The 25,515-nt window shown below is 42.2% G+C and overlaps 2 protein-coding genes and 1 long non-coding RNA gene across 3 annotated transcripts in view; 1 reads left to right on the top strand and 2 right to left on the bottom strand.

Annotated features, from left to right (window-relative positions):
• Positions 1-1,292: 1,292 nt before the first annotated feature.
• Positions 1,293-9,867, bottom strand: stard7 (StAR related lipid transfer domain containing 7). The gene is made up of 9 exons (XM_089021006.1): positions 9,732-9,867; positions 9,023-9,531; positions 8,143-8,306; positions 8,010-8,059; positions 6,327-6,437; positions 5,259-5,341; positions 4,036-4,135; positions 3,094-3,178; positions 1,293-2,325 (listed from the first exon to the last, which is right to left on the bottom strand). Exons 2-9 carry the CDS (start codon positions 9,475-9,477, stop codon positions 2,144-2,146), a joined length of 1,230 nt encoding a protein of 409 aa, XP_088877132.1. The 5' UTR covers positions 9,478-9,531; positions 9,732-9,867; the 3' UTR covers positions 1,293-2,143.
• A 1,856-nt stretch (positions 9,868-11,723) lies between these two features.
• slc20a1b (solute carrier family 20 member 1b) overlaps positions 11,724-25,515 on the top strand; it is a 21,515-nt gene continuing 7,723 nt past the window's right edge. Inside the window, exons 1-5 of the mRNA XM_089021275.1 lie at positions 11,724-11,979; positions 13,752-14,339; positions 19,631-19,771; positions 20,978-21,063; positions 21,177-21,273. Of these exons, the coding sequence (XP_088877401.1) occupies positions 13,991-14,339; positions 19,631-19,771; positions 20,978-21,063; positions 21,177-21,273 (673 nt within the window). The 5' untranslated portion in view covers positions 11,724-11,979; positions 13,752-13,990. The remainder of the gene's footprint in view (positions 11,980-13,751; positions 14,340-19,630; positions 19,772-20,977; positions 21,064-21,176; positions 21,274-25,515) is intronic.
• LOC148884534 (uncharacterized) overlaps positions 23,986-25,515 on the bottom strand; it is a 7,754-nt gene continuing 6,224 nt past the window's right edge. Inside the window, exon 3 of the long non-coding RNA XR_016118357.1 lies at positions 23,986-24,934. This is a non-coding gene — a long non-coding RNA (uncharacterized LOC148884534). The remainder of the gene's footprint in view (positions 24,935-25,515) is intronic.

Genomic DNA, 25,515 nt, shown 5'->3' with positions numbered 1-25,515 from the left:
CAAAACGCCTTACTATACATGGTCATTTTTATCAGCTCAAAAAGCCTTACTATACATGGTCGTTTTTTATCAGCTCAAAAAGCCTTACTATACATGGTCTTTATTGGTGCTAAAACGCCTTACTATACATGGTCGTTTTTATCAGCTCAAAACGCCTTACTATACATGGTCGTTTTTATCAGCTCAAAACGCCTTACTATACATGGTTGTTTTTATCAGCTCAAAACGCCTTACTAACCATGGTCTTTTTTGGTGCTAAAACGCGTTACTATACATGGTCGTTTTTTTCAGCTCAAAACGCCTTACTATACATGGTTGTTTTTTATCAGCTCAAAACGCCTTACTATACATGGTCGTTTTTTTCAGCTAAAAACGCCTTACTATACATGGTCGTTTTTTTCAGCTCAAAACGCCTTACTATACATGGTCGTTTTTTTCAGCTCAAAACGCCTTACTATACATGGTCGTTTTTATCAGCTCAAAAAGCCTTACTATACATGGTCGTTTTTTTCAGCTCAAAAAGCCTTACTATACATGGTCGTTTTTTTCAGCTCAAAACGCCTTACTATACATGGTCATTTTTTTTCAGCTAAAAACGCCTTACTATACATGGTCGTTTTTTCAGCTCAAAAACGCCTTACTATACATGGTCGTTTTTATCAGCTCAAAACGCCTTACTATACATGGTCGTTTTTTTTAGCTCAAAACGCCTTACTATAGATGGTCATTTTTTTCAGCTCAAAACGCCTTACTATACATGGTCATTTTTTTCAGCTCAAAACGCCTTACTATACATGGTCGTTTTCATCAGCTCAAAATGCCTTACTATACATGGTCGTTTTCATCAGCTCAAAACGCCTTACTATACATGGTCGGTTTTTTTTCAGCTCAAAACGCCTTACTATATACATGGTCGTTTTTTTCAGCTAAGAACGCCTTACTATACATGGTTGTTTTTTTTCAGCTAAAAACGCCTTACTATCCATGGTCTTTTTGGTGCTAAAACGCCTTACTATACATGGTCGTTTTTTTTCAGCTCAAAACGCCTTACTATACATGGTCATTTTTTTCAGCTAAAAACGCCTTACTATCCATGGTTGTTTTTTTCAGCTCGTTTTTCACACAACAAATACAGATTGTGAATAAAAGTGCAGAAAATTAATCACCAGATCGCAACACGCCACCGTGAGGGGTTAGTAAACAACAGGAAGCAGCTCTGTATCGCGATACCACACAAACACAGCAACGCTGATGCTGGTTGAGACAAAAAAAAAAAACACACACAATAAAAGCCTGGGAATAACGCATGTGTTATTCAACACATGGCTAGGCTATAAACGCTTTATTTATTTTTATTTAGAAGAGCCACATTATTCTTACATTCATCACAGGACAAACACAGCAGAACTGGCGTATCACATAACATCACGTCTCATTTCATTCCAGTCAAAGACGAAGTTGCCATGTGGAAAAGCACAGTGTGAAATAGTACTTCAACTAAAAAGGTTGAAGAAAAAAGGTTGAAATGGGATAACCTTTTTGCTTTGAAGTTCACTGCTTTTCCTTTTTCTGCTTCTTTTCCATTAAGTGCCATGTGAACGATTTGCGAAAGTGCCCCTCCCCCCCACTTCAAACAATGAAACAAGGACTACCAAGTGCATCTACCTCTTTGGACGTGAGGATTTTCATGGTTGTTTTAAAAGACACTGCGTCCTTGCTGCGGAAGGACTGGTTTAACTCGTTTTTAAAGCCCTCTTATTCTGTGGACATAAAAGCATGAAAAGCATACTCAGAAGAAGGTGGCGGTGGTTGGGGGGGGGCTGATCAGGGGCCTGGGTTAGACCAGTCTTCTCCCATTGAGGCCTTCGTGTATCAGTACAGAAATCTCGACTATTGGGAAAAAAGGTCAAAAAGTTTGTCCACTTACATATGATTAAAGTCCCAGCAACAAATGCTTGGCTAAAAGGATCACACATCACAAACTGGCCAATGTCCACTCTTCTCTCTTTGACACTTCATCTAATCTAAAAAAACAAAACACGCAAACAAACAAAAAAAACAAGCAAACATCTCATATCGTGCCCGCAAAGCAGGCAGTGGAGGGTTTCATTCGCCAAGGTATCCCAGTGCTCGCTTGTCAACGTCAAGCAAATATCTGACCGGGACTGCCGGCGTGTTTCTTCTCGGTACCAAGTCGCTCTTGGTTCTGCTGGCGCCCCGCGTTGTCGTTGGACTTAATGACGGCGGCGTAGTCGTGAATGCCCACCTCCAAGTTCTTGGCCTTCAACGCGGCCGTGTGGAGCTTCTCCAGGAAGTCCGGCATGCCTGGGCGGTCATGATAAGACACATTTTGTCTTTTTTTTTGGGCTGAGCTGAGTTTTATGAACCCACCAAAATAATACAAATTTCACCCCAAAAAATGTAGACCAGTACAGACACTCCCCTACTTACGATCATTCAAGATACAAACAACGGTGCATATGAACATTTTTTTGTCTCAGGACAAGTTGTGTCCATAATTTGTAAAATGTCTTCAAATGACTTCTACTGAGCGTATTTTACAAAAATTCCGCCGCTTATAGCTCTATTTTACGTTTTAAGGCTCGCGCTGAATATTCCGGAAGTTTTGTTTTTGAATTGGTGACGAGTCCGTACGTGACGTCACTGAAGGAACGCCCCTGAGCGAAAAAAAGGACACATTGTAGCAGTCCTTCCATCACGTCAATACACTTTGCTGTACTTTGGTCTGAAAACGTCGTGTAGGACCAAAAAGAGGCAGAAGAGGGCGACAAAGCTCCATGTAAGGAATTAATCAGCCTGTGGAAACGGGCTGATTGTATAGGTAACCTGTATTGGTTTGTACTGAAAAATAAACATTTAATAAAATATATGCTTGATAAAGAATACTACATATGTTACGATAAAAATGTTCGAATGTACCATTGTTCGTAACTCGAATGTTCGTAAGTAGGGGAGCATCTGTATGTTTATATCATCTCAGAAACAGTTGTTGCTGATGTCCCCTATTTGACTGTTTTGTGTGGATTTTTACATATGAAGGTTAATACAAGAGATGTGAGATAAGATGCTCACCACTTGACACCATCCAGCTGACGCAGTAACGAGGGAAGGCGGTCTGAGGGTCGTCACTGTACGTGAGCAAGTAGTCAAATCCATTCTGTTGAAATGGAGAAAGTAGTTCAGATATTTGAACTTTGGATTTTGCCATGTGAAAATATGAACGTTTTAGCACACAGGTGTCAAAGTCAAGGCGTGGGGGCCAAATTTGGCCCGTGACATCATTTTATTCGGCCCACGAAAATAAATCAAACTTGTGAAATTCCATGATTCTTGCTAAAGTTTAAACCAAAATTTTAAATTGTACCGTGTAAACCACTGTTAGAACAAGTTATATACACATCCTAAAAACATCCAATGTTATTTCATTTCTACTTATTCTTATCAGTTAGTTAGTCTATATATGTATGTAGTTTAGTTATTTGTATATGTTAGTTTAGTATAAATGTACTTAGCTCAGTTAAAACTTTAAGCTATTTCTTCAGTCTAATATAATATTCATGATTGATAGGTCCTTTTCAAAGTGACATCAATCCTGTTGTCTATATCTGCTTGATAAGCGCTCTCCCTCCCTCTCTCTCTTTTTGGCTTTCTTCCCTCTCCCCTGAAGAACATTCTCTAGTTGCCTGATAAATAAATATTCTTTTTTGTATATCACCTTGCTTCCTGCTGATTGAATATTTAAACTACACAAATGAACTGAACCAGGAGAACAGCTTTCACCTAACAACCACAATAAGTCATTATGTTTTACTTCAAATTTGAAAACTAATGATTTATTAATGTCTTGTGCGCTCTACATGTAATATATGGTGGATATGAAACATTCTAATGTCTTCCCCAAATTCATCAATACCCCCGAAAGGAAACCTTAACTACAACGTGGCCCGCGGCTAAAAAAATGACTTTGACACCTCTGTTGTAGCGGGATACGCAATGAGCAGGTTTGACTCGAACCTCATCGAAGGACTTGTGAGGACGGATGACCATCTTGGATTGATAGGAGTGAACTCTGACAAAATCCTGAGACTCAGGAACACGGGGATGCTGCACGCCTCTAACGGGCGCAGTGACACAAAAATAAATAATTACATCAAGAAAGACGACAAGATATTAGACATTTTCTAACTCACCCCTCTAGTTCCCTAACCCTAATGCTTTTATGTGTGCCTTAAAGTGCAGAAAATAATGCAATAATCACAACAATAATAATAACTACAGTCAAACCTCGGTTTTTGACCATAATCTGTTCCAGAAACCTGTTTGAAACCCGATTTGGTGGAATTTCAAAACATTTCCCAGTGTAATCAATGTCTGCTTTTTTAAGTCATTCACTACCATACGATGTACAAAATTGTGTCCACTCCAATGCCAGGGTTTTTGTCATTTTCACTCAAATTGCAGGACCCACAGAATATTGACTTTTAGAACTATATAAACATTCACGTCAGCGTGAGAAACCTTATTCTTCTTTGATCAGCAACAAGAGTTAACAAGTTACATGGGTCTTGAGTTATCTGAGCTTGAAATGGGGGAGACTGTACAAAATACAACACAATACATAAATCTTGATTTAACAACAGCTGAAGCTGTCTGGCTGGCGAGCTATCTCGGTGGCTAGCTATTAGCTATCTATTGGCTTGCTAGCTAGATTTCTGTCTATTTGTCTTACTATTCTATTTGAGTTACTTCCGGGTTGAGTGAACGCTGGCGAAAGAAGAAAAATTATCCTGTAAATGTAAATTTACCTTGAGAGTTTTGAAAGGCGCTTAAAAATGAAATGTGTTATTATTATTATAAAGTGCTTACATGGAAAAAAAGACAAATTCTGCCCCCTGGTTGAAGGGAAAAACATTCCCAGAGGTCTGACCAGCGCTTTCTCGGCACCCCTCCGCAAGAAAAACCAAAACCCGAATAAATTCGGGAATGGCAGTGAATGAGTTAATCTCACAATGAAACGAGGATAATACGACGACTGAAGGAAGTTACCAACATATAAGGAAGCAGAGGGGTCGAGCGGTGCATTCAGGTACGCTCAGTTCGGTTGAGAACCGATTTTTGGTTGTAAACCGAGGCATAAAAAAAGGACATTTTTGGTTGGAAACCGAATTGGTCGAGAACAAAGACGTTCGAAAACCGAGGTTTGACTGTTTATGTGTCCTTTAGTAATTGTTGCCTACCTCGAGACGAGGATCATTAAGTTGTTTTGCAAATTGACTTCATAGCGTCGGACATACACGTAATCTCTGGAATACATGGGATACTGTGGAGGAACAGTTGACATCAGATTAAAGAGAACTTTGTGGCTACAGTGGTTTTCAAAATGTTGACACCAACACCACACTTCAATGTAGAAATGTAATTGTTCTTTTTTGTTTAAATGTACCAACACAAAAATTGTGATTTCATAGTTATTGCAGAAAAACCTTTTTTTAAAAGTATGCTTGCATCAGAAAAGATATCACAAGGTGGTTAAAACCTGAAAAACCTACCATCAAAGAATGGATTGACATCATCTATGATACAGTGATACCTTGGTTTATGAACTTAATTGGTTCCCAGACAGAGTGTATAAGGTGAAAAGTGTGTATCCCCAAAAATAATTTCCCATAGGAAACCATTAAAATGAGAATAATCCGTTCACAGGTCCCCATAAAACATAATTTTCTACTTTTCTAAGCCTTAAAACTACACAAAATATACCTTATTTTATGTATAATAAATGTGCTATGGTATTGTAATCAAAGAAATAAACAGTCCTGGATAATAAAGTCGTTTTATTTACCTTTGTGATGGTCTTTGATGGCTTGATGGAATGGAGTGGCCGGTTTCATCAGGATTAAACACGTGATGAGGAACGTAACCTTCTTCTTTCACCATCTTGAGGAATGATTCCTTGTCTCTGCGATAATTTTACCTTGTTCCTCATGAATCGTGTTCTGTTTAGCTGGTTTGATAGCTTTTTGTATCAAGTGTACAGATGGCTTGTGCAGGTTATTTGTGGAGCCTGATTGATGGAATATTTTAACCTGGCAGTCTACACCCTGCCTTTGAACCATCAAAGTTGAAACGAGTCCAAATTTCACTGTTTTCTCTCCATTTTCTCATTGTCTCTCCGTCGTCTGCCTGTCTCCTTAATGTTTAACCCCCCCCCCTTCTCTCTCGTACGGCAACCACACTTTCAAAGTCACCAAGTGAACAGATAGATTTAGAAAATAGAATAGAGAAAAAGGTGAAGGGGTACTAACGGGAAAGTGAGTAGCCCAGTGGACAACTTCCGAGCCGGTGTTGACGTCCCGGTCCACCACTTCCAATTTGATCACCAGACTGTCCCACTTCTTCCTGTACTCTGTGTCCAACTTTGGCCAAAGACAAAGCAGCGGTCAGTCAAGTGTTGCTCTATTTATACTCCGTACATTTGTTCCAACACAATGTTCACATTGCTTTGGTGACAACACAAACTCCGCAAATGGCATAATATAGATGATAAATGTAGAAATACACGGCTCTGTATGTGAAACAGGTTTGCAAAATCATAATAAACATACTTTGTGTATTAAACACTGCACAATAATCACAAAAAAACATGCATTAAAAAATCTATACATGTAATATTATAACTAAAACATTGCACCAGTAATTTGACATTTCAGATTGAGGGATACTCATGATATCGTAATTGGTATAAAATATTAATGTCAATCAAAAACAGACATTCATTGGGTGTCTAAATACTATTTTTGGTTGTTGTTTTTTTCATTTTATCTATGCTATTTTACTGTGCAATTGAATAAGTCTAACATGGACCTCAAATTAGAGGTCAGGTGTCAAAGTCAAGGCCCGGGGGACAAATCTGGCCCATCACATCATTTTATTTGGCCCATGAAAGAAAATCAAACTTGTAAAATTCAATGATACTTGCTAAAGTTCAAACCAAAATTCATAGCAAATAATGCCGTATATTCTTACAAAATGGTGACTAAACTCATATTTTATACAGCATACATAAAATTTAACAAAAATAAATTCTTTTAAAAATAGGAATTTATTGTATTGACATTATTATTATATATTCTAAAATTGAATAATATTATTTCATTTATAAGCGCCTTTCCAAACTCTCATGGTCACTTTAGTCACACGATAGGTTTTTCTGTGGGTGAGCAGCAACAGCCAGACGCGCCAGCATTCACTCAACCTGGAAGTAACTCAAATACATAGAAAGGTAGCTAGATAGCTAATAGATACCTAGCTAGTAGCTCTATTAGATAGCTAGATAAATAAAAAGTGAAGAATGACTTTTGTTATAATTATACGTAGCGCTACCTAGCAAAAATAATTTATCAGGCATTATTGTGCAATCATACAATATTACAACAAATCTATTTACTGCCACATTTACTTTCAATAAAGCAATTTTACCAAAATAGTCTTATTGAAAAAAATGCCATGTTTCTTGAGATTAAAAAAAATATCTGTAGCTAAATATGAAATTGTAGCTTGGTATGTACCTTTCACTGTTTATTATGCGGTGACAAAAATAAAATAAATAAAAAATGTAATGGGCGGAAAATGTACAGATTTTGAATGTACTACGTACGCATTTAAAAACCAGTGCACCACTTGCACAAATTACGCCAAAACCGTACAAGTTGACAGGTATGAAAATTTCAAATTGTCCCATGCAAAGCACAATAACAGTCATTATTTTTTACCTCAAATTTGAAAACTAGTCATTCATTATTTTATTGTGCGCTCTACATGTAATATGTGGAGGGGATTAAAAATTTTAATCGCTTCCCCAAATTCATAACGGCCCTCGAGAGGAAACCGTAAATACAATGTGGCCCACGGCAAAAAATTACAGACACCCATGAGCATTATTACGCTATTCTAAACCAGCATGAGATCATACAAAAAGACATTTGTACCTGCACATTGAAGAACTGCCTGGGTGTGACATCAGTGTATGATCCCAAAACTGCAATAAAACACAAAGAGAAACAAATAATGACAGTGCAAACGGTGCACACGCATGCCGAGCCACTTTTGGTCATCGCTAACCTCTGTACTCATATAGGTGACTGTCGGGGATTGGTCGCTTCCATACGCGGAAGTCCTTCTTTTCCACAACAACTTCCCAGCCGGGCTCCGCGTGACCGCTCGCCACACCCGCGTGTGCATTGAGATTCCTGACGGCATCGAGGGCCTGCAGCTCCAGCCCACATCTGCACAAATATTGCCGACATACAGATTTTTTCTTTCATTCAAACCCTTATCTTTAAAATGAATACGCCACTCAGCAAAGCAGATGAATTTTACATCCCAGATCTACAATTTCATTTCAAAAGTAAAAGTTACTTTATTTTTAGTAATGCGTTTTTTAAATACACAATGAAAACAAGTTTTGGTGGTCGATTTGACATTGCGGATAAATCTTAGTTTCAACATATGTTACTGAAAGAGTTCCCTTTGATCGGAAAACATACCTGTCAACCTTGGCTAGTAGTTGCACTTATAAATGATTACAATTCCCACATAAACGTTGTAGTATGCCGTACATTATTTGAAATTATGAAAAAAAGCTAACAAAAGCAAAAATACAGACATTGTACCACGCACGTTATATTTTTATTAATACGACTCTAGGCAGCGATTAAAAATACATACAGTACGATTCATGGTTACTTTTGCTGCTTTGCCCTGACAATAGTAGCGATCAGCGGCATTATTGTCGTTGGCTACCAGCAGTTGAGACGAACTGGATTCGAGCCAAAATGGTCTTTGTAAGATCTTTCACAATTGTATTGTTTTGCCCCGTATAAAAGTTGTATTATGCCGTACATTATTTGAAATGGAAAAAAAACGTATACAATACGGGGGAAACATATAAACTGACAGGTATTTTCAGAAAATCGGATTCATGTAGTAAAAGCTTCCAAACCTGTGCATTTCCTCATCATGAATCTTCTCATTGTCCCACATGAAGACCCCAGCTAGGGCGGCGATCAGCTTCCCCGGGGAGGGATGCTTGCTCTGGAACCTGCGCCAAAAGCTGCCCACCAGGGTCCATCGGGTCCTCTCGGAGTATAGGTTCGAATACAGTTCGGCGATGCGACACGCACGCCGGAGTCTCTGGCCGGTGACGAAGCCGCAGTGGTCCGCGAATATGGACATCAAACCTTGGCCTGCGTTTCCCGATCGAGTGGTGGTCCTTCCGGCGAGGACGCACGCCCGGTGGAGCGTGGATAGGAAAAGGCCCACGGCCCTGCCCAGCCATTGTGCCGAGCCACGGCCGTCGTCCTCCTGCACAACCCGCCGGAATGATCTGAACCCCGGAAGCCCGAATGTCCTAACACTGACCTCGGTGGAGACGCGGCGGGACACAGAGTGTAACATGACTTGGTACGACCGTGGCACGAGCTCCCAAAACAAAGGATAAATCCTCCAAAACTAGGGGAGCAAAGTTGCAAGTCAAAGTTTCGAATATAAGCATTAACACATTGTTTACATTAAAAGCTTTGGGCAGATTTAAGGTCGCAAATGTCCATTACATGATCGCTGAGCGAACACGCGATATTTAGCATCAGCTAACGTTAGCACGACTTTTGCACACTTTAATGGGATTAGTTATGAATTAAACGTGCTACTACCTGCACTTGTATGTATTAATACAGCATCGATTCCAATTCTAAAATATTGCAAAAATGACAATATCCAAGAGACGCGCGCTCTTGCACACGTTTCGCATCCTTAGCAGCTTATTTGACCTCGTAGTACCATCGCCCAGACACGCCCACCCGGAAGTTAAAAGGCTTACACCAATCTAACACGTTTTCTGATTCGACAGTGACAAACATAAAGGTGATTATGATTGGTCAAAATGGCAGTTTGTCTAACACGCAGTATTTACATCCGGTCAATCCAATTTCATTGATTGATTTAAAATAAAATTCCACATACTGTACATACATTTGAATGCATGGGAAATTTGTGTTTTTTTGCGTTAATTAATTATCGAACACATTTTTTTCAACATGGCATTGTTTTGCAGAAAAATACGCCGCATTAGTCTCAATTGAAGTTTTTTTTAATTATCATTTTGGGGAACAACACGAGTTGTCCAAAAATAAAAATAAATACATTTTATTGGCAAACATGTAATAGTTCAATGACAACCACAGACATCTTAAACGAAATGAATGAACGCGATTAGCAGTACAGCATGAATTAGATATTCGGCGAAACCTATAGGAAGGTACCAGATAATATTTAGCAGCAGGTGGCGTCATTTGTCCAAACAATTAATATGACAGACAAAACGTGATCTCATCAGAATCAGAATCAGAATCAGAATCAGAATCAGAATCATCTTTATTGCCAAATATGTAGAACACACAAGGAATTTGTTTCCGGTAGAACACGCTGCACTAGTATCGTTGTCAAAAAAAATGCTAAGTGGCACTATACAGTTCCATTTTGGCTCTCATCGAAGTAATATACAGTGTACTGTATTTTAAAGCAAGCATGTAATTAGATTACTTGAATATTATTAAAATAAATAGTGAATGTTGTTTTTAATTAAACCCCGAATACTTTTTCCTGCATATGGTGGACTTGTACACTAGAGTTTTTGGGATCATGTCAACAATTTGGCTTTTGTGAAACAACTTTTGACTTTCCCCTGTTTGTTTACGGTATTACAGTATATCGATGCCATAGCTAAACTGCCCTGAAGCAATAAGTAATGATTTTTGAGACGCTGCTTGAACGTAATTAAAAATAGAATAAAACTTGAGAGAGCGGCACAGACAATACGAATATTAGGTAGTGGTTTCCTCCTCTACTGTCTACTGTCAGTTTGGTGGTGGTAGTGTGTTGATGTAGTCTGGTAAAAAAGGACTCTTTGGCCTTCGCTTTCATCTAGAACGGCTTTATATACACAAAAGGGTGCATAAAGTGTTTGATATTGAATTTCTCCCTGTGTCTTTTATGTTGTGTCACATTATTTGTTATTTTGTTGTTGTTTTGACTTCAAGATGGCACTGCCACAATGGCTGCCTTTTTAGCAGCTCCTGTATTTTGCTTTTTTACTTTTTACTTTCATTACTTTGCTGCTGTGAAATGTACATTTCTCCACTGTGAGACTAATAAAGACTAACTTTGGCCTTCCTGCGTGGAGTTCGCGTGTTGACCCCAGGCCCACGTGGGTTTTCTCTGGGTCTGCGGGTTTCCTCCCACATTCCTGAAACATGCATGGTAGGCTGATTGATACATTGTCCCTAGGTATGAGTGTGAGCACGAATGGTTGTTCGTTTCTGTGTGCATTGCGATTGGCTAGCTACCGGTTCAGGGTGTCCTCCGGGCTAGTGCCTGAAGACAGCTCGGATAGACGCCCACGACCTTTGTGAGGATAAAATCAACAATGTGGTTGCCCATTACTTATCAACAGTTTACAGAGTTGTTGTTTTTTCTGACATAACCGGTACTGTGGAGTACTTTTTCGGGTTCTGTCGTGCCCGATTGTGAAAGAAGTCATACTGGCAGCTTCGTGATGGTAGTGTAGTGATGTCGTCTGGAGGGGAGGGACAAGTCATGATAAAACTCCCCTCACCCGCCCGTTCGCCGGCAACAGCGAGCTCACACATGCGGTGGGGAAGCCTGGTGAAATCAAGACGGTTCTGGAAATTAGACTGCTTTCTATTTGTGTTAATTTGTGACACGGACCGCGGTTCTCGCTATTTATTTATTTGTTTTATTATTTCGTAAGAGGGTTTCTTTGGTGACTGCATTTTGAATTTTACACGGTCACTCCCTGCAACGTTCCGGTGGGCGCGCGCGCCATCCTAATTCACTACAAAATAGATATTCTTCAAACTAGATTTGACCACTGGAAGTACGGTAAGTGTTTTTTAATGGTGGCGATTAAAAGTATGTAATCTGGTGTTCGTCCCCGTGTCAAGGATTTTATAGTGGGTTTTCGCCAAAGTGTTAGCATCCGTCGTAGCAGATCATGGTAAATTACTTTGCTGACATGTTAGCTTCAAAAAGATGGTTCGTCCTGTTACTACTGCTACGTGAACGCCGCGTCCGTCTAAAAAACGAAATTGTCGTTTGACCACCACAAGGGTAGCCGCTATCCCATTCGGGAACTAGTTTAAGTTATTACTCATTTTTACGACACAATGCAAGCGGGCGACGAGCGGTGGTGGCCATCTGTCCAGCACTTTTCAAGTCCTTGAAAACGGCTCGACACCATTTAGCGATAAAACCACATCCGCGTGTTAACATTTCCTCACGCGATATCGCGCATACATGCAAATAATTAAGACTGTCTGACAATTTACTTGACGTTAATGTCGAGGTTGGAGTTTAAACGAACTCAAGTGCTGAGCCGGTGCGGTGAAGATGGCGAGGGGCTTATGAATGGATGACGACACGTGAGCGTGATTAAAAAAAGCCTCGGTGCATCGTTTCCCTTTCCACCGCTCACAAGAAAAGCCATCGGTTTAGTTAAACGCTCGACTGTATACAGTCGACTCGGGTGGGATCGTGAGTTTATACATGTATATGTTTACTGTATACGCACTTACAAAGCCAGTTTCTGCTGCGCCTTGAAGCGAAAATGGCTACCCTTGCTGTTCGTGTCTTCGGGACCGTCGAAAACGGTGGCAGAAAAAAGAAAATCTTGATGTGGCTTCATCGACAATCAAACTATATAAATTCACATGCATATATCTGGTAAATGGCTATAATATCCAAAACGTGGGTGATTGTTTTGATTGGTTCATCGTGCCTTTGAGAAATTGTATTTGATGGTGTCGCCGGCCTGAAGTAATCCTTATGTGAAGTATTAAAGTGCGCACATCTTTGAAGTTTGAAAAAAAAACGTTACAACAAACAAAATAGACGTACTGAAATAATGAGTTCCTCTCTACAAATGTATTTCAAGGGAGTTTAGTTGAGCACAAAGCTCCGGTGTTTTAATTAAAATGGATGTATACAGGTTTGTTACTTTCTATCATCCATTGGAAGAGAATTTCATTGTTCTGCCTTACAATATACGTCGATTGCATATGCCATATGTGTATTAAATTATCTGGGCCAATTAACTAATTCACTCCCACACATGTTCAAAAATGTGTCTACTCCAGTGCCAGGGTTTTTGTCATTGTCAATCAAATTCCAGGCCCCACAGAATATTGAGTTTGAGGACTACATAAACATTCAATGCAGCATAAGAAACCTTAGACTGTCTTCTTCAATCAAAAAAAATAAAATAAATCCTAAATTATATGGGTCTGGAGTGATAAGCTTGAAATGAGGGCAACTGTCCAAAATAAAATGCAATACATACATATTGGTTTATATAGCGCTTTAACAACAGCTGAAGCTGGAACAAAGCACTAACATGGAAACATGTGAAATGCCTCCCCATTGTGGAAAAAAAACATGACCAGAGGCCATGGCCAGTGCTTTATCGGCACCTAAGCATGAAAATACAATTCCGGGAATGGCGCTGTATGTCATATTTTCAATTCCCAAATAAATTTGTGAATGGCAGTGAATGAGTTAAGTGTAATCAGGTAATTTCTGATGATATACCGCTTTCTCTCATAGGACACAAATTTGAAATTTATGATCTAAAAGCAATTTTCTCTGTGTTCTTTCAGGATGTTCCCCTGCTTACCTGCTTTTTTTCCAATTGCACAATGGCAGCCTCGTCACACCGCGCACTAGCTCAGACCCAAAGAAACTGTTGCCTGTTTAGGATAATTACAGGATAGCAATAAGCCCCATAAATAGGCACGCTATACCTCTCCTTTCTTGCCTGTCCCATTAAAACTGGTGGACCTTCCAGAAAACCGCCAATAATTACTGTTTACCTTTATAGCATTAACAAACGAAAACAATGGTTTCGACAACGGCAACCGTGACTGCAATAGTGGTAGCCACTACGGTAGCGACGCAAGGCCCCCTGACTGGTTACCTCTGGCTGCTGATCATCGGCTTCATCATCGCCTTCATTTTGGCCTTCTCTGTGGGCGCCAATGACGTTGCCAACTCGTTTGGCACGGCGGTGGGCTCTGGCGTGGTCACCCTTAAACAGGCTTGCATCCTGGCCACCGTTTTTGAGACTCTGGGCTCGGTGCTCCTCGGCGCCAAGGTCAGCGAAACCATCCGCAAGGGCATCATCGACGTGAGCATGTACAACGGTTCCGAGCAGGTGTTGATGGCGGGATCCATCAGTGCCATGTTTGGTGAGTATGCGCGTCTCGTCTTTGATGAAATCAAGGCTCGCTGGACCCTGTCAACAAAGTGCAGATTGGATTATGCAAGCTGTCGGCAAACTGCCTAGAAATAAACATCATAAAATGCTACCTTTGCTGTTAATCTTATAGCCATAGATGTTATTTTTTTTATCTGACCATGTATGCTCAAAACATTACATGCAATGTGCTCCCTAAGATAATTGGCTTTCCACATACCTCAATAATGACCAACATTAAAACAAAGAAGCTTAGTAGTGGCACTTGGAAGGTGGAGTTTATAATAAACATGGAAGGTTTTATTTCCAGAAAGTGATTTCATGTCATCGTCAACCACTCTGCTATGGACAGTTTGAAGGTTTACACTGCGTTTAAATACAAGAAAAATGCACATCAAAGTTAAAGGACAACTGACACCATTTTTTTGTTTCCTGACATCAGAAAAACACTTTATAACATCTAAAATACCCAAAACACGCAGGCTGATATTTTTAGTCAAATGCAAAACAGCAATAAAAATGACTTAAGGTGTCCCAAAACTACTTCGAAATGGCGAGTTTCAGACGGTTCCGCCCCCTTGTTCGTGACGTCACGCCAGGACATCTTGCCTTGCTCTACAATCAAAACAATGTCTTCAGATTCGGAAAAGATGCTTTCTTGTTACTCATCCAGTTATGAATATGATTCATACGGTTCTGAAGAGGACAGCATAAATGTTTACAATCGATTAAAGAAGTCCTTCCGTATCATTTGGAGGCGTCTGGACTTCAATGTATCTCCCAGAAAATGCACAAAATGGCGCATAAGCTCAGTTGGAAATGGGCTCATTTGTCTGCTGGGAAGTTGTGTCAACTAGTATCAAATAGTAGTCTTGGTGCAACACACAACGATTCACCATTGCCTTATTTAAGTGTTTTCCTTCTAATTTTGCAATCAACACAATGTTTTCAGACCAAACAAAGTACCCAAAATGCATTGTGTGTCGCTTTCTCGGTCAGGGGCGTTCCTTCAGTGACGTAGGGTGAGTACTCGTCACCAACTCGAAATCAAGACTTGCTGAATATTCAGCGCGAGTCTTAAAACGTAAAATATAACTATTTGCGGTAGAATCTTTGTAAAATGTTCCCAGTAAAAGTCATTTGAAGTGATTTTACAAATTATGGACGCAACTTGTCCGGAGATTTCGGTTGTCCTTTAAATATAATTAAACTGTCGTAAGCAAAGTAGATTGAAATAAAAATGTCTCAGCTACAGTAGCATTCCACCCTAATTTGGACCCGGGTTATTGATTCTTTCCTATTTGACCAGAGGGAGCCTGTGTAGCACACGTGATACTTGTAGTCAAGAATACCATAGAGAAGAATTTTTGTTTAATATGGGTAAAAGAAACCCCAAGAAATTGAAAACTATACAACATAAATACACACAATAAGACTTTCACTTTTCTAGTTTAACTGTTTATGAAATGTTTCTTTTATTTTTGAGGACGCACTTGTAATAACCGTGGGTGTTTATTGACTTAACTACAGCGTAATTGTAACTTGACGGGATAATTTGGGGATACAGAGCGCCATTTTACTTTTTTCCTGACGTCCCAAAAAGTTGCTTGTCAAATGGATTGGATTATTGGCCTCGCAGTGAAGAACTTTACATTTCACAGCAGCAAAGTGCTGAAAGTAAGAGGAAAGGAAGAAGTAGAAAAACAATACAGGAGGCATCCATTCTCGGTGCCATCTTGAAGTCGAAACGACAACAAAAACTAAATCAATAATGTGATGCAACAATCTTAAGCACTTTGTGCACCCGCTTTTTTCGTATGAAGCAGAATCAGAATCAGAATCAGAATCAGAATACCTTTATTCGTCCCGCAATGGGGAAATTTGCAGTCCACAGCAGCAATTGAAGAGGGATGGGGTTGGGGTGGGAGTGAAAGGATAGAAAACAAGATATTCTAAGCACAACAAAATAAAAATGTCAACTGTATACTGTGCAAATGTAGATGTGCAAAAACCGTTCTATAAACAAGACTGTACATAGTGCAGAATCAAGAGATGCATTTAGATATATTGCAACAACCCATATTTACAAGTGTCCAGTTTTTTTTTTTTGTTTTTTGTTTTTTTTTTTTTCCACATGTGATCATTGGGAATTGTGAAGCCTGACAGCAGTCGGTAGGAACGAGCGGCGGTACCTCTCCTTCTTGCAGCGCGGGTGTAATAGTCTCTGGCTAAAGGAGCTACCCAGAGCTGTCAGGATGGGCAGGAGGGGGTGGGAGGGGCTGTCCGTCATAGCTTTTAGTTTAGCTAGCGTCCGTCTGTTGCCCACCTCCTCAAGAGAGTCCAGCGAGCAGCCCACGACAGAACTGGCCCGCTTGACAAAGCGCTCCAGTCTTTTTCTGTCCCGGGTGGTGATGCTGCCTGACCAGCAGACAATGCCATAGTGGATGGCTGATGCCACCACAGAGTCATAGAAAGTCTTTAGGAGTGACCCCTGAACTCCAAAAGACCTCAGTTTCCTGAGGAGGAAGAGGCGACTCTGTCCCTTTTTGATTAGGGCATCCGTGTTTGTTGTCCAGTCCAGTTTATTGTTGAGAGTAACACCCAGGTACTTGTAGGAGGTCACCCTCTCAATGTCCGAACCCTGGATGTTCAATGGTGCAGGTGACGATTGTTTCCTGCAGAAATCCACCACCAGCTCCTTGGTTTTGCCAGTGTTGATCTGGAGGTGATTCTGCTGGCACCAGTCCACAAAGTCCTTTGTCAGTCCCCTGTACTCCCTATCGTCTCCCTCTGTAATGAGGCCGACAATAGCTGAGTCGTCAGAGAACTTCTGAAGGTGGCAGGTTGGGGTGTTGTAGTTGAAGTCCGAGGTGTAGAGGGTGAAGAGGAATGGAGCCAGGACTGTTCCCTGCGGCGCTCCGGTGCTGCAGAGAAGCCTGTCCGACTCACAGTTCTTTACCCTCACGTACTGTGGCCTGTTTGTGAGGTAGTCTGTAATCCAGGATGTGAGGTGATGGTCGACTCCGGCATGCTGCAGCTTGTCCCCCAGTAGACTGGGCTGGATGGTGTTGAAGGCACTGGAGAAATCGAAGAATGTGATCCTCACCGTGCTCCCAGCATTCTCCAGGTGCAGCAACGCCGTATGGAGGAGGTAGATGATGGCATCCTCCACACCGATGCTGGGCTGGTAGGCAAACTGCAGCGGGTCCAGCGATGAGCTTGCCAGCGGTCGCAGGTGGGCGAGGACGAGTCTCTCCAGCGTCTTCATCAGGTGAGACGTCAGCGCCACCGGTCTGTAGCTGTTGAGCTCTTTGGGGTTGGCAATCTTGGGCACTGGGACCAGGCATGACGTTTTCCACAGCTGTGGAACTCTGCCCAGCTTCAGGCTCAGGTTGAACAAGTGCTGGACAATGTCACACAGCTGGTCGGAGCAGGTCTTGAGGAGTCGGGAACTGATGTCATCCGGACCTGCTGCCTTCCTCACCTTCATCCTCCTCAGTTGGTTCCTCACCTGCGCAGTTGTGACAGACAGGCAGGAACCAGGAGGCAGAGTGGCGGCTGAGGGTGTGACAACGGTTGGGAGGGCAGATGTTGGTTGCGGAAAGCTGGTCGTGAGAGGGGGCAGGGAGGGTAAGGCCACAGTGAGAGTTGGTGCAGGTGCAGCTACAGGTGAAGTTGACGGTGGGCCGGGGGCGGCTGGCGTCTTGTCAAACCGATTGAAAAAGCGGTTGATTTCATCTGCCCAGTCCTTGTCTTTTTCGTTCAATGTCACTGGGCTTTTGTGGCCTGAGATGTTTTTCAGGCCCTTCCAGACACCAGCGACATTGCTGGCTTGCAGCTGCTCCTCCATTTTCATCCTGTAGGCCTTCTTCCCCTCTCTGATCTTCCTCCTCAGTTGGATCTGCACGGCCTTCAGTTCCTCTCTGTTGCCCGACACAAAAGCCCTTTTCTTCTCCTTCAGGAGGACTTTTATGTCGGGATTAATCCATGGTTTGTTGTTGGCAAAACACCGCACAGTCCTGGTGGGTACGGTGTTTTGTTCACAAAAGTTAATGTAGTCTGTGATGGTGTTGGTGAGTGAGTCAATGTCTTCCCCATGAATCTCAGTAAAGAGCTCCCACCTGGTTGAATCAAAACAGTCCCGCAGAGCTTCTTCAGCTTCTGTGGACCATCTTTTGATCGTGCGGGTCACAGCTGGTTGCCTCTGGACAAGGGGTTTGTACACAGGCTGGAGATAAACCATATTGTGGTCTGCTCTTCCGAGAGGGGGGAGGGGGGAGGGTTTGTATGCATCCTTGGCGTTTGAATAAAATAGGTCCAATATGTTATTGTCTCTGGTGGCACAAGTTACATACTGTGTGAATGTTGGGAGGGAGAATTTCAGGGAAATGTGATTGAAGTCCCCTGAGATGATAAACAAGGCGTTGGGGGACTGGGTTTGCAGCTTGTTTACAACAGATATGAGGGCATCGGAGGCAGCGCCGCCATTTGCCGTAGGGGGAATGTACGTCGTCACGGCTATGACGTGTGAGAATTCCCGTGGCAGGTAATGCGGCCGAAGGCTAACGGCTAGCAGCTCGATGTCCCGAGTGCAAAGTTTTTCCTTCACCGTGATGTGCCCAGGATTGCACCATTTGTCATTCACAAATACAGCAATCCCCCCTCCTTTCTGCTTACCGCTGCCTTCATTTCTGTCCGCTCGTACGAGTTGGAAGCCCTCCAACTCTGCGTGGGCGTCCGGAGTGATTGCCGAAAGCCATGTCTCCGTGACGAGTAGCAAGCTGGCTTCCCGGTACTCCCTCTGATGTCGCGTTAGCGCCGCCAGCTCGTCCATTTTATTTGAAAAATAACGGCGATGAGCAAAAGAAAAGATGCCCATCTCCTCTCCGGAGGTTTATGGAGCGAGATCAGGCAAAACAAAAACGGAAAAGTAAAGAAGTGAAAAAGTAGACAAGAAAGGGAAAGAGCTGCTGTGGAGGCAGCCACACAGGGGGGCGCCATCTTAGGAATCCAAGAAGCAGTTCTACATGAAAGAGAGGATCAAATCGTCCTTTTCACCAGTGGATCAGGGATGTCATGGTGAAATGTGTACGTCTTATACAAGCTAAAACAAAGTTGGAGCATCCATTGACAAAAAGAGACTGTCTCACATCTCCTGTCCCATGTAAATCCGCTTCAATTCCAAGCCGCGACAGTTCCACATACGCATCGCCGCTCCTTTCTTCTCTATAGAGACAATACAGGTACACTAACGATAGCCGAGCTGTCTCTATTTGTCTTTAGGTTCTGCTGTGTGGCAGCTGGCTGCTTCATTCCTCAAGCTACCCATTTCCGGAACACACTGCATCGTCGGCGCTACCATCGGTTTCTCGTTAGTAGCCCGAGGCCAACAGGGAGTCAGGTGGCTCCAGCTTCTCCGCATCGGTAAGTCATGCGTGACTCACGAGAACGCTTTAGTGTCACTTCTAAAGGCTTCTGGCTGCTTTGTTAGGATAATAGCCGACTAGACCGGACGGTTCGGTGTCGAACTTGGCTATTATGCTCTCTTAACGTACTTCAGGAGTTGTCGCCAAAATCGTATTGTGTCCATGCAAAGACGGTTTTGGTCACCGGAGCCACACAGACGCAAAACACTCACGTCGCGGGTTCTAATTACAAGTGCTGGCGGTAACTGATGTAACAGGAGATATTGAGCAAGGGTTTCCTGTTTGTAACCTGAAGGGTGACAGTTGCTTCCTCACAAGTAGAACCACTGAATCATCCCAGATTCCGATGGTGAAGAATGGCTTGAAATGACACATTGTCGCCAAACGTGTATATGTACTGTATTTTCCGGTGTATAAAGCGCACAGGTGTATAAGGTGTTTTTTCAAACCTTTTCTATATACGTAAAGTCTCGTTATATCGATATCGGTTATATCGATAGTACTGCTTATTACGATACTATTTCTATGAACGCAAGGAGAAAATTTACATGCCGCAGGATCGGATATATCGATAGTCCGGTTCTATCGATATTTTTTCCGACTCCCGAGAATATCGATATAACGAGACTTTTGTGTATAAGGCGCACCGAACTATAAGGCGCACCTTCAATGAATGGAAAAACGTTTTCCAAACATAATATATAAATGTTTTCCAAATATAAGGCACACCACATTATACCTGTTTCTAACCTGTTGGGTGACATCAATGAGGTTTCTTCAGCCGTCATCTGTACTTCTTTGAAGGTGTCGGACGTTTCGCTTCTCATCCAAAAAGCTTCGTCAGCAAACAATATATTTTGCTGGTAGTTTTGACCCGACATATATATCCCTACTGTCCAGACGTGGCGGTGCCAAACTTTGCTATGATTGGTCCTTGCTCTCAGGTTGGGGGGAGTAGAGGAGTACTCCCTACGGCTACACTGATTACTTCTATTGTCCTGCCTGAGTATGGGGTCTACGACTTGCCTGATTGTCCCATTTGCTCTGGTATCACCTCATCAGCATAACTCAGCCTATGTTGCCTAAGAAGTCGATTGTAGGAACGATCCAAATTGAACCTCACCCCACCATGGCGATTTAGTGAAGGTTTTTTTTTTCACATTGCGACTGATGTTCTAACTAGCCCGTTTTGTTTTATTTGCAGTTGCGTCTTGGTTTCTGAGTCCCCTTCTGTCTGGTATAACATCTGCTGTGGTTTTCTACTTTGTGCGCATGTTCATCTTGCACAAGGTAAGTTTGGAAAATAAGATGATATAAAAAGGATTTGTTTTTCTCCTGTGGAGTCTCCTCTGCACCCGCAAATGGCTCCTTCCTAAATGCATTTTTCTTCCCTCTCCTGGCAGAAAGACCCAGTTCCAAATGGTTTGAAAGCCCTGCCTGTCTTCTATGGCCTAACCATGGGAATCAACCTGTTCTCCATCATGTTCACTGGGGCTCCGAGTGAGTATCGCCGTCTCGTTGACATTTCCCCCTTCGTGTTTGCCTTTAGCCATAGCTTCAAATAACCGCCCCTTCACGCAGACTGCGGGGGTGCCCACGCATATTCCAGACGACACCAGACTGTTGATCCTTATAAATGTGTTTATTTGAACATGGGAGGTGGGGGGGGGGTTGCTTTCTCGGTTGCCTGTGGTTGGAAGCGGACCGTGGGCGGAATGAAAATGTTAAAAGTGGAGCGCAGGAGGAAGATGGAAATAAGAATTCACTTAGTCCTGACGTCACTGTCTGTGGCCTTCGGACACAGAGAGGAAAAAGAGAAGTAACAAGGGTGTTGTCATTGGTTCTCTTTGTGCTTAGGAGTTGATACGTCGCCATTTCTGAATACACATTTGCCCCTTTTGAAGGTCAAGAAACACTTTTGATTAAACGAGCAACTTTTGCTCCTTTTGTGTTCTTCTCTCTGCAGGGCCTAACGAGATGTTAGCTGGCCTGGGCCATTAAAATGGTGGCTTACAGGCCAGAGTAGGACCCGATATGGTGCGCTGATGTGCAACGTACACATCAGCGCACTGAAAGGCGATCGCTTGCGGGTACCATCGTAACCCATGAGCCTGCTTAGCCAGGCGCATTCTGTACAATTGTCTTTGTGCTTGGGTTAAAAAAAAAAAAGGTGGGCGAATGCATTTTAGACACATCCACAAATGCCTATTGTATTCTCGCTCCGACTTTTTTTTACACTTTGTGAGGAGGCGGCTATTGCATATTGAAGTGGGCAATAGTTCCTGTGATATAGGACTTAAAGGACAACCGGCACGACACCTCCGGACAAGTTGTGTCCATAATTTGTCAAATGACTTCTATTGAGCGTATTTTACAAAGATTCCACGGCACGTAGCTATAGTTTACGTTTTAAGACTCGCGCTGAATATTCAGGAAGTCTTGTTTTCGAGTTGGTGACGATTCCAGACGTGACGTCACATCTGGAATGCCCCTCACCGAGGAAAGCGACACACAATGCATTTTGGGTACTTTGTTTGGTCTGAAAACATCGTGTTAATGGCGAAATTAGAAGGAGAACACATAAATAACGCGATGGTGAATCGTTGTGTTGCACCAAGACTACTATTTGATACTAGTTGACACAAATTCCCAGCAGACAAATCAGCCAATTTCCAATGGAGCTTGGGCACCATTTTGTGCATTTTCTGGGACGCTACGTTGGAGTCCAGATGCCTCGAAATGATACGGAAGGACTTCTTTAATCGATTGTAAACATTTATGCTTTCCTCTTCAGAACTATTTGAATCATATTCATAACTGGATGAGTAGCAAGAAAGCATCTTCTCCGAATCTGAACTCTCTGAAGCCATTGTTTTGATTCTGGAGCAAGGCACGACGTCCTGGCGTGACGTCATGAACTGGAGGCGGGACTAACTAACTGAAAATCCCCAATTCGCAGCTCATTTTGTTGTAGTTTTAGCACACTTTAAGTCATTTTTATTGGTGTTTTGCATTTGACTAAAAATATCAGCTGGCCTGTTTTGGATATTTTAGATGCTATAAAACGATTTTCTGATGTCAGTTAGGAAACAAAAAAATGGTGTCGGTTGTCCTTTAAGGGTGGGGGGTCTTCAGATGCTATCGTAGCGGTGCTATAGGATACCAAACATGCCAGGGAACATTCCAGCACTTTATATACTCACGTCAATGGCGCAGACTAAGTCAGCAAGGCCATCGCAGGACATGGCGGGGGGGAAAAAACTGAGGGTCGGCTGTCCGTAAGTCACTAAATATATCACGAGAACCCTACCCGCCAACAAACTCCCGTTTTGGTTGAAACGCCACATGCAAACGGCGGTCCACAAATCCGCTTGTTGCACAGCAGACAGAGCGAGTGCTTATGTGGGTCGCTGTCATTGTGAGGGTACAATTTGACACCCTTGCGCCAGCCTCCATTGGTTTGGGGGGAGCTCAATGTGTTGAGCTGAACAGGGATTTTTCTGCCTTAGGCATTCTGAAAAACAAACCCCCCCTTTGGGTTTGGTGCTGTGGTGTCATTGGGGAGCACCAGAAAATGGCCTTTTGTTTTTGTTTATGTTTGACTAGTTCCTAGAACTAAATCATGAACTTTGCCCAAGTTATCTGATTTTATATAACATGGGTGTCAAAGTCAAGGCACGCGGGCCAAATCTGTTCTGTTGGATTATTTTGTTCGGCTGCAAAAGCAAATCAAGCCATGATGCTTGTTCAAGTCTAAACCCAAATTAAAAATGGGCGAATTTAAGCCATAATAACAGGCATGATTCTTGAGTTCAATTTTAAAACTAGTTATTCATTAAATTGTTGTGCGTTTTTATGTAATATGGGGAGGATATGAAACATTGTAATGGAGAAAATAGCTCAGATATTTGAACTATGAACGTTTTAGCACACCGGTGTCAAAGTCAAGGCCCGGGGGCCAAATCTGGTCTGTCAGACCATTTTATTCGGCCCGCAAAAGCTAAAATTAAGCCATGATGCTTGCTAAAGTCCAAACCAAAATTTCAAATTGTCCCATTTAAACCACAATAATAGTCATGATTCTTTACTTCAAATTTGAAAATGAGTTATTCATGAATTTGTCATGCGTTCTTTATGTAATATGTGGAGGATATGAAACATTCTAATTGTGGAAATAGCTCAGATATTTGAACTTTGAATCCTGCTACGTGAAAATATGAACGTTTTAGCACTCGGGTGTCAAAGTCAAGGCCCGGGGGCCAAATGTGGCCCGCCATATAATTTGATTTGGTCCGCAAGAGCAAATCAAGCCATGATGCTTGCTCAAGTCCAAAACCCGAATTAAAAATTGTCGAATTTAAACCACAACAACAGTCATGATTCTTGACTTTAAATTTGAAAAGTATTTAAGCCGAAAGGAAAAGAAGACTTATTAATTTGTCGTGCGTTCTTTATGTAATATGTGGAGGATATGAAACATTCTAATTGAGAAAATAGCTCAGATATTTGAACTATGGACTCTGCCATGTGAAAATATGAACGTTTTAGCACACTGGTGTCAAAGTCAAGGCCCGGGGGCTAAATCTGGCCCGCCACATGATTTTATTAGGCCTGCGAAAGCAAATCAAACTTGGGGAAGTTCCATGATGCTTTCTAGTTTTGAAACCACAATAACGGTCATGATTCTTGACTTGAAAACTAGTTATTATTCTTTATGTAATATGAGGAAGAGATGAAACATTCTAATGGATTCCCCAAATTCATACTTCGTGGCCCTTGAAAGGAAACTAACTACAATGTGGCCTGCGGCAAAAAAATGAGTTTGAAACCCCCTGTTATAGAAACTACCTTTATTTTTAAGGCTTTAATACTGAACTCAAAGACCCCTTTTTCCTCAACGCTAAAGCGGGAAGCAATCGGTCAAGTCACCCACACGTCTGAATTATCTCTCTCGCTGTCACTTTGTGTAATTAAAGTTGGCGGCTCATTGAAAGGGGAGGGGGGTGGCGAAAAACACTCCATGCAATTGGACGGCGTGGCCCACGGTGCGCGGATGTTTTCCGCGATTGGGTGTGGAACGCCACTGCGGTCCAAATTCCAATTCCTGCACAGTCCCGTCAATTCCACTTAATGGTTGCGGTTGAACTGTTTTGCCGGATGTCTGTAAACGAGTCACCATGACACACAGGCGTGAATAACGTCTAGTCTCGCTTAAACCCACTTGATTTTTTCTTTTTCAATCGGATAGCTATTTGTGAACATGTCATGTGAAGGGTCAGCGAGCTCAGCTGTCGGCGAATTCGAACACCCTCTGCTTATTCTCAAGCCACGCCCACTGTGAAGGGCGCGTGGTTGGCTGGCTTACATAACTGAATAAACAGCAGCGAGTTACTCTACGGACTCATGCTGCGGCGTGACCAAGATCCACTGCGGGCTCTGCCCTCAAAATCTACTCGTTTGACCTCGCTCTTTTTCTGTTTGCTTGTCTTGTGCTGAACTTTTTTTTAAATCTACCAATAAGCTCTTTTTAGAGCAAGATGTTTGCTCCCCCTCCTAGGGAGGTTGAAATCATGACTTTGTGCCCGTGCACTGCATCAAGCAGACGTCATGCTGCAGTGTTGGCATCAAAGTGCTCTTTTTTGCTTCCCTTTTCACTCCCTGTGGAAATGTCACCTTTGAGGAACTCCTTGTCACACACTATCATAGTTTTTTTTAATGACGTTACATAAGTGTTCACATCAA

This window comes from Hippocampus bargibanti, linkage group LG18 (genome assembly GCF_051943395.1).
Source record: "Hippocampus bargibanti isolate YZ-2025 linkage group LG18, ASM5194339v1, whole genome shotgun sequence".
NCBI classification, from domain to species: domain Eukaryota; kingdom Metazoa; phylum Chordata; class Actinopteri; order Syngnathiformes; family Syngnathidae; genus Hippocampus; species Hippocampus bargibanti.
Note: the sequence above shows the minus strand (reverse complement) of the source record. Positions and strands in the feature narration are given on the sequence as shown.

Excerpts from the sequence above, each read along its gene's own strand:
- stard7 (XM_089021006.1), bottom strand. The coding sequence starts at position 9,477 with ATGTTACACTCTGTGTCCCGCCGCGTCTCCACCGAGGTCAGTGTTAGG. Across the intron at positions 8,307-9,022 it reads CATGATGAGGAAATGCACAG|ATGTGGGCTGGAGCTGCAGG; the intron begins GTTTGGAAGCTT and ends ATATTTGTGCAG. Across the intron at positions 8,060-8,142 it reads TCACCTATATGAGTACAGAG|TTTTGGGATCATACACTGAT; the intron begins GTTAGCGATGAC and ends GTTTTATTGCAG.